Here is a 10,334-nt window from a genome sequence, read left to right as displayed (position 1 = left end):
TTATAAAAATAAAAATAAAAAAAAATAATAATTTTTTTTTTTTTTAAAAAAACAACAAAAAAAAAAAAAAACAAAAAAAAAAAAATTTAAAAAAAAAAAAAAAACCCAATTTAAAAAAAAAAAAAAAAAAAAAAAAAAAAAAAAAAAAAAAAAAAAAAAAAAAAAAAAAGTATGTATATATAAATATATATATATATATTTTTTGGTTTGTGTTATTTATAAAAAAAAATATCTTTTAACCTTTCCTGCTCAAAATATTTCTTTTTATATAAACTTATAAGAAACATATTTCAATTCTTATGTTAACACATATGTAAATTTTATCATTATTAAAAAAAAAAAATTATAATTTTTAATATATACACAAAAAGAAAATATGTATTTATACATAATTATAAATGAATTTATATAATTCCATGTATTTTCTATTCAGTATTCTTTTCTTTTTTTTCATATTTTTCAAAAAAATATTTCTATTTTAAGGACACTATATGAAGGAATAAAAAAAAAAAATAAAGAAATAATCAAATATATGTTCAATGTTACATATATATATATATATTATATAAAGATCCACATTAAAATTAAAAGTTGATATATTATGCATATACAATTTAATATAATAAATTTATATTTATTTTAACTCTTTAGTAATTTATATATTTTATTATCCACAATTAGTACGATATGAATAAAAATATAAATATTTTTTTAAATAGAAACTTAAATACACATTTTTTATTCATATAAATGTATTACATTGCACTATAATTCTTATTACCTGTATTTTTTTCACAAATAAATAAATATATATATATATATATATATAAATTAATTTTTAAATTAAAATGGGATTTCATATACAACGATATATTGCTATGATGGGTAGAGGCATAAATCCCAAAACATGGAAAAAATTATGGGTTGATAGTAAAAATAAACAAATAATTCATGTATACAATGATGTAGCCGAATTTATGAATAATCAAATAGCTCAAGTTGTACGCGTGTAAGTTAAAAACAGGGAAAAAAAATATATATATATATATATATATTTATTTATTTATTTATATTTTTACGCATATATCTTCATATATATATATCCTCAATTATACATACACATATTCCCCTTATAGGTACCAGTACAGATATTGGTGGTGGGCTAACCCTTTTGGTATGGGATTAATTTTTTACCTTGGATATAAAACTTGGTATATGGTTTACATAAATCATAAACAAAGGAAAGTTGCACAAGTAGTTGCTTCTGCTTATGGACAAGGAGGACAGTGGCTCAATCCAGTACCCAAATAATATTTATAGAAATATAAGAAATAGAAATCCAATAATATTAATATATATGTTTTTAAATGAATTTTCCCACACAAATAAAAAAATATATTTATCATGCATTATATGGTAATTTTTTTTATATCAATTATTATTTGTTTTTATTTTAATTCAAAATTTTTATTGAGCATTGAATCTGAATGTGTATATTTGTACATATATATATATATATATATATATATATATATATATATATATATTTATATTTTATTTTTTTTGTATATTTTTCTCTTTTTTATTTTTTATCTATAACTAATAAGGTGGAACTATCCATAAATACATAATATATATTTTATTTGAAGTTGTATACTAAAATAGTTGGTTCAATAAAAATGTCATATAAAAAATAGTTAGTTAAAAAAAAAATGTTATATTATGATGTATATATATATATATATATATATATATATATATATATATATATATTTATGTGTGTCAATAAATTGATACGTGTTATATTTAAATTTATCTTATATATTCCTTGTTATGTTAACTTATTTCCATTATATAATATTGCTCCATTATTAAGAGGCTTGTCACCTCTTATAAAAATTTTTCCAGATTCATCATAACATAATTTATTATTATAAAGAAAATTATTATTAGGTATATAACCAGTATTCATATTGTAATTAAATGGATGTTGTTGTATATTAGGGTTCAGTGGAAGTATGCATATATTATTCAGATTATCATTTTGAAGATTCCCATAGTCTGATTTATTTAATGTAGAAATATCCATGGGCATATTATTATATTTATTTAGATAACCAAATGTATTAATTTTGTTAATATTATATTGATCATTATTCATTTGATTATATAATATATTATTATTATTATTAATATTATTGTTGTTGTTATGTGTGTTACCTATATTTGCAGTAGTAAGAGCTTTATTATATAAAATCCTTTTGATATTTTCATTATTTACTATATTAGGATTACAAAATAAATTATTATAATTTCCTTGTTCTCCCAGTATGCTTTGATGACTTGCAGAATTATATATATCTCCCAGTATGCTTTGATGACTTGCAGAATTATATATATTCATTTTATTTTTTTCATTAAACCTATTTGTATATAACATATGTTTATTATTTATTATATTAGAAATATTTGGCATTGTAAAACTATTAACCATATAATTATTTGTTTTTGTACCATTCATTGTATTTATATTATTAGAATTCTCTACACCCTTTTTCACTGTATCGTTTTTATTATTTTCATCATCACTTATTATATTTAAAATTGGCTTCTTTAATACATTTTCCCCTTTAATATCATCTAAACTGGAAACGTTATGTATACTTGTTTTATCAACATTAAATTCTCTTTTTATATTATCAACAGATAATTCATAATTATTGTTATGTATAGTATTATTTTTATTTGTATTTATAATACTAACATTATTATCCATATTTTTATTTATATATGTTGAAGCATTATTTTCATCAACTCTAATCGGATTAGATATATCCATACTTTTAATTAAATCTTTATTTAATAATACTTCCTCAGAATTATTTATATTTGTAGTATTTTCCCCATTTATATTTTTTATATCACTTAATTTCTTTCTATACATGTTCAAATTTTCCTTTTTAAAATGTGATCCTTTATTCTTATCATTATTATACTTATCTATATTTTCATCCATCATAATATTTCCTTTTTTTTCATCATATATATTAGAGGTGTACGATTTCTCAAATTGTATAGGTATCTCCTCATTATTATTAATATAAACCTTTTCTTTTGAAATATGCTTACTTTTGTCCATGCTATTAATATAACAATTATTCTCATCAACATTATTCTTTTCATTTTTATTTATTTCATTATTATCTTTTAATAGAACATTTAATTGATTCTTTAAATATTCATTTGCTTCATTTATTCCTACAACACCTTGTAAATATTTTCCATTAATGTTATGGTTCACATTTGAATGCTTTATATTATAATTCTCCGATTTCAAAGATTGACACTTAATATTATTATTATGATATATATTGTTACTGTGTTCATTTCTAATATCCTTATAATATGATTTATCTAATATATTGTTATTTTCCATAGTTATTTCATCTTTATCATATACACTATCCTTGTTATGTGTACAATTTTTATAATTCTTTATCTGATCATTTTTGTTTTGCTCTTCAATAATTTTACACAAACTATTTTGCTTCAATTTTTTTGTGTTTCCTTCAGTTTTATATATATCACTGTATAATAATTTATTATATTTATTTTCTATTATATTTTTATCTTTATCAAAAGCTATATTATTTTCATTTAATAAGGTTATATTATTGTCCTTGTTAAATGAAATATCTTCATCATTCCTAGAATTATTTTGTAAATATGTATGTGTATCAAGCTGATAATTATATATATTACTTTTAATATGATGTGATGTATATGTTTGTTTAGTTTTATCATTTTGTATATCCAACGAATAGTTATCTTTTATTAAATCATTCTTTAATTTTTTGCAATAAACATTTTCTTTTTTTTGTTCTTGAAATAAATTTTCATCATCATTACTATATATTGTATTAACACACATATTATTTATGTCATTGTTTTTTTTTTCATCTTCATTTATATTATAATGTGTACTAGCTTTATCTCCATAATTATGCTTCTGTGTTGTATCACTTTTATTTTTGAAATTGATATCTTCTTCTGATGAAATAAAATTATTATTCATTTTATTATTGTCATTTTGTTTTTTTTTTTGTTTTTGTTGTCCTATATATTCATCCATATCATTCTCCTTTTTCTTATAATATATTTCTACCTTGTTATGATCTTCATTTTGTTCATCAAGGGAACTATGTTTCTGTATCATTCTATTTTCCTTTAAACTACAACACTTTTTATATACTTTATCTTTTTCATTCCTCTCATTACCTATATCTAAATCGCTTTTATCTTTTATATATTGTTCATCATAATGATTTACAATTTTATTAATAGTATCTCCATCTATCTCTTGTGTAGAAGTGTTTTTCTTTTTATCACAACATAATATAGATTGACTTGGAAAATAATTTTTTTTTTTTTCCTCACTTATATTTGAGCAATAGATATTTTTCTTAATTTCATGTGGTGTTAAACTTTTATAACATCCATCTATTTTGTTTATTACATTTTCTGATATATTTTCATAGCTTTCATGTAATGAATTCTTATCTTTACTATTATCAATATAACTTTCCTTTTTATAACTTGATTTGCTTCTACTATTCTTCATGTTTATATCATTTATTTCGTTCTTCTTTATTTCGTTATTAAAAAATTTACTTTGTTCATCTGTTGATAAAAATGATTTATGATTAACACATTTTTTATTACTTTGATATTTGTTTTTTTTTTCTTCATAATTTACATTATCTATCGATGTATTATATTTCACTTCTCTTGATCCTCTCTCAGTATATTTATCCCTTTCTGATTTATTATCATTATAAATTTTATTATTACTCATATTATTTTGATTATATCTTATATTGTTCTTAATTTTATTTGTGTATTCATTATCTTTTAATTTGGAATTTAAAAGATTAGATTTTTTTATCTTCGAATAAGAATATATTTTGGAAGAATTGTAACGTTTATTATATAAATGATCTTTTGTTCCTTCCATTTTTTTATTTAATTTAATATAATTATTTCTATTACTTATATATGAGGCTTTTCCTTCATCATCCTCTTTTGTACATTGGTATACTGATTTATTATTGTTACTATAGAGGGAGATATTATCATCCACATCATCATTTGTTTCAATATAATTATCATCATCTGTATGTATATATTTATTATCATCCACATAATTATTCATTTTGCTTTTTACCTTATCAAATCTCTTTTCTTTTATATCTTTTGATGAATTATAATTGTCAACATAGTGCCTTGTAGACTGCTTAAGATCCTTACCACATGTAATATCTTTATGGTTTCTTTTTTTTTCCTCACTTGTATTATTAGAGTATAATTCGCTACTGGTATTATTCTCACTATAATATGCTTTATTATATATTTCATTACCAGACTTTTTATTATTTAATATATTTTTTTTTTTTATACCGTTTGATATTTTAACTAATGGATAATTATCCTTTTTATAATTTGTATTTGTATTTGTATTTGTATTATTTTGATATTGTGACATTTTTTTATTTGACGACACATTTTCATATGGTAACATATTTTTGTGCAATTTCATATTTTTATGTTTAGAATGATTAAATCTATTATCATCATGTAGCGTACATGATGAATTATTAGTACTAATAGTTGTATTTGCGTCTGTATACTCATTTCTTTTTATTATTCCTCTGTTATACCTTTTATTATTATCATGAAAACTATTTGAATATTCGATTAGTTGCCTTTTTCCTTTATTATATGAATTATCATCAAATGAAGAAGTTAATGTATTATTAGTTTTATAAAATATATCTTCATTTAAAATGTGTTCATATAATTTATTGTTACTTCTTTCTAACTCCTTTTTATTAATATTAGGATCATTATACTTTTGTATAACAAAATTGTTTTTTTTTATATTTTTATCACCCTGTTTTACTCTTTTTTCTCTTTCCTTAAATTTTTTGTTTTCATATGTACCTATATCTGATTGTCTGAGGTGTATTACATTGCTCCTATTTAATTTAGAAAAGGATTTGTCTAAAGAATTATTCTTTTTAATATGTTCTTTATCTTTTAAGACATTGTTACATATATTAACGTATGAATTGCTTTTTTCTTTATCATATATATCAGAATAAGTGTTGTTATGTAATAATATATTATTCCCTTTATATGTATCATCTTTAACATGTTTGAGGTGTTCTAGTTTTATACTACTATCTGTATATTTTCTACCAAACGATTTGGAATCATTTAATTCTTCTACTTCTGAATTAAACTTTTTATAATCTACTGATGAAATATTTCCATGGTATATGCCATTAACATAATGCGAAGCATGGCTATCATTATGTAGACTTCGCTTAGGTAAATTATGTACTTCTTTAATGTTTCTCAAAATTTCTGAAGTATTAGAACTATTTGTATATTTATTTTTTCTATTTTCTTTTTCTATAACCTTAAAATTATCATGCAAATAATTTTGTGAATATTCATATAAATTTTTTTTATTTTTATGTTTATCCAAATTATTTATATTACTACATTGTGTACTATTACTTATATTCTTTTTTTTCCTAATAATATTATTTCTTTCATCGTTTTTCCTATTTTCTTCAATAATTATATCCATATCATTTTTTTCATTAATTTTATTATCATAAATATTAAATTCATTTACATTTCTACTATTCTCTGAAGAAATAATTTGTTTACCATTCCACAAATTAATTTCTGTTTTTTTCTTTTGTTTTATATTATCTCTTATACATTTTTCCTGTTTCTTTAATTTTGTATTAATATCATTTTTCCCATCAGAAATAATTGTAATCGTTTTTAAAATGGGATAATTTACTTTTGTATCTATCGAGTTATCCAAACTATCATCATTCAACGTATAAGAATCATTATGTAATTCATCTTTTGCAGACGTATTATATTGTTTTAGTAGAATCTTATTATTCTTATAATTTGAAGGAAAGTTCATATCCTTTATTTGTTCATAGGATTTATTATCCTTGTGATATAAATGTGTTTGCTCTTTCTTTATTTCTTCAAAATTTATATTATTATATGATGATATATTATTATTCCTCCTGTTTTTATTCCTGTGTCCTTCAAAATATTTAAATTTTTTTTTTTCCATTTGAGTGTTTTTTTTTGGTGATAACGTATATTTAATCATTTTTGTATCATCACTTGAATTATTAATATTACTGCTACTTTTACTACTATTAATAATAATACTACTACTGCTACTATTAATAATAATACTACTACTGCTACTATTATTATTATTATTATTATTATTATTATTATTATTATTTTTTATTTTATTTTTTTTTTTTTTATATTTCTTACATGTTTTATTATGTGACAATTTAAAATTTCGATCTTCCTCATTTTCTCTTTTAAAATTGTTCTTATGATCCTTATCTCTATAACGTATTATATCATTGGAAAACACATTTTTAATTATTTGTTTGTTTGAAAAATTATTTTCGATCTGAAATAATTGATCAGACATTTCTCTAGCTCTACATATATTTGAGTAGCTACTATTATTAAACTCTTCATTTGATTCATTATCCCTTTTATTATTTGAAGAAAGTGAATTATTTATAAGGAAGGCATTTTTTGAAGAATTTTTTTTTCCATTTCCATATTTAAAATGAATAGGATATTCTTTGAAATCATTATAACTTTTATTAAGTTTTGAATATTTTTTTGTATATGAAGAATTAGTACAGAAAGATTTATGTTTATCATTTGAATTATATAATTCTTTATTATTATTATGTATTTTCTTTTTTTTTCTATTATAATAATAATAATTATTATTATTATTATTATAATTATTATTATTATTACTACTACTATTATTATTATTGTATGATATATTGATCGGTCTACTTGTATCTACCTTAATGGAATGATGTTCCTTATCATTATAATCAACATTAGGATCTATGTTATATTCTTTTTTATGATTCATATGATTTGTATTTTTTTTTAATGGAATAGATATATGTGTTCTTATTTTATTTGAACTATTATCATAATCTTTTATATTGTTTATACTATTATTCTTTTTAATATTTTTCTTATTATTATAATGAATAAAAATGGTATTTTTATTTTTTTCTTCTTTCTTCAACTTCTTCTCATGATAATTAGAAGAATTATATTTCGATACGTTCCTATCCTCACAACGAGAAAAAGAATAGCTATTACTAATCATATTATTATTATTATTATTATTATTATTATCTATATTATGTGTATATCCATTTAATATATAATTTTCTCTTTGAAAATTTAAATGTTGTGGGTACATATAATTATACTTTGAAATGCTAGAACATATAGTATTTCTTCTTCCAATTTCTGGGTTTTTATATATATCAAAATTAGGATTATCATAAATATTATTAAACATATTTTTATGACTCGAATGAAAAATATTATCATTGTAATTATTTTTATGCATCATATTATTGTTTATGTTATTCTTCATAAGGTTCATGGGAAGGTTTTCATTTCCTATATATGAATTGGTTGAATCTATATAGAGAGAAGGATTTTTCATAGTATGAGCCCTATTATATACAAAATATGGATTTACATTAGATATTTTTATGATTGCCTTATTTTTATTTTTTTCTTTTTCTAATATACTTAAACTTTTATATCTAACAAAAGGTTTAAGATTAATACCATTAAAGTCACTTCGACGACGTGTCTCGTGTGGTGTTCTACGTCTATAATATACGTTGTTAGTAGGTTCAACATTTAAATATTCATTCAATAAATATAATGATTTTAATTTATATGATATATCCTCCTTGTTCTTCTTTTTCTTCTCATCATCATTATTATTATTGTATAAATTATTTATTCTGTTTGTATATAATATATCTTCTGCTTTTTTTAAAATACTTTTTATAAAAGAATTTTTCTTTTTTTTTTTACTCATATTTTGATTCATTTTATACCTAATATTTTCCCGAGAACATGGGTCTCCTAAAGACTTTTTTTTTATTCTTAGATTTATCTTATTAATTTCATTTTCATCCTTTTCTACAAAATTATTTTTCTTGAATTTTTCATCAATTCTATCATCATATTCATGATGTTTTATATAGTCATAATTGTTTTTAATATCTCCATTGGATGATGAATATAACGAACGTTGTCTTAAATGAATTTTATTTTTTATGTCCTTCATAATTAACAATTAAAATAATTTATATTGTTATTTTAAATCTATAGATATATTAAATTTTTTTTTTTTTTTTTTTTTCTATAAAATAAAATTAAGGTTATATACAAAAAGGAACAAATAAACAATTATGACAATATATGTATGAAACCAATTAAACCCAAGGGTTATTTTTCTCAAGAAAAAGACACAAGAAAATATATATATATATATATATATATATATTAATCATTATTATTCTTTTTCTTTTTATTTTTGATCATCTAGACAACTGTCATATAAATAGGATAAAGTTATATTTATATGTATATTATTTTATTTTATGCTTTCTTATTTATCTATATAATTCTTTCAAAAGAACAGACGATAATATATACATCAACAGTTTTAATGAAGCCATAAGAATTTATATAATATATATTTATAAATGCCCATTATATAAATATATTTTCGAAATAAATGTAAATTATTTTTTTTTTCGCTTTTGAAAAATAATCTATAGAAAAAAAAAAAAAAGATATTTGTCTAATTTTTTTTCAATCATTCTTTAAATATTTATTGAAAATTAATTGATTTGAAATTTATATTTTTACATAAATTTTTTTGTATATTAGGAAAATATATGTAGTTAATATGACTCTTATAATATACAACATATATTAGATAATATGTTATCGTTACACTATATATATATATATATATATATATATATGTATAAAAGCTTATAGATATTATATACTAAACCTTCGCAACAATCGAAAAAAAGATAGAATTACGCTTTTTCTTTATTTTATACAAAATATATTAATATTTAATTTATTTATAATTATTTAAACTATAATGGAAATGCAACTAAAAAAAAAATTATATTAAAAAATATGTTGATCTTTACATGAACTGTAACTTAAGACATATTAATAGGACACATTAAAATATTTTCATTAATATATAATAATACAAATGGCAAAAATATTATATATATATATATATACATTATATGTAATATTAATTATTTATGTATTAAATATTTACATATAATTTTTGTAATCTTATATATAAAATATGGCCAAATATTTTGTTAACTCTCAAA

General features: G+C 19.5%; 2 protein-coding genes across 2 annotated transcripts; one reads left to right on the top strand and one right to left on the bottom strand.

Moving 5' to 3' along the window:
* Positions 1–848: 848 nt before the first annotated feature.
* Positions 849–1,311, top strand: PRSY57_1139600 (hypothetical protein; the record flags this gene model as incomplete). Its single annotated transcript, XM_012908355.2, has 2 exons — positions 849–1,009; positions 1,137–1,311. 2 exons carry the CDS (start codon positions 849–851, stop codon positions 1,309–1,311), a joined length of 336 nt encoding a protein of 111 aa, XP_012763809.1.
* A 520-nt stretch (positions 1,312–1,831) lies between these two features.
* PRSY57_1139500 (hypothetical protein) lies at positions 1,832–9,250 on the bottom strand (the record flags this gene model as incomplete). Its single annotated transcript, XM_012908354.2, has 1 exon — positions 1,832–9,250. One exon carries the CDS (start codon positions 9,248–9,250, stop codon positions 1,832–1,834), a length of 7,419 nt encoding a protein of 2,472 aa, XP_012763808.2.
* Between the last annotated feature and the right edge of the window lie 1,084 nt (positions 9,251–10,334).

Source organism: Plasmodium reichenowi, chromosome 11, assembly GCF_001601855.1.
Source record: "Plasmodium reichenowi strain SY57 chromosome 11, whole genome shotgun sequence".
Taxonomy (NCBI): domain Eukaryota; phylum Apicomplexa; class Aconoidasida; order Haemosporida; family Plasmodiidae; genus Plasmodium; species Plasmodium reichenowi.
Note: the sequence above shows the minus strand (reverse complement) of the source record. Positions and strands in the feature narration are given on the sequence as shown.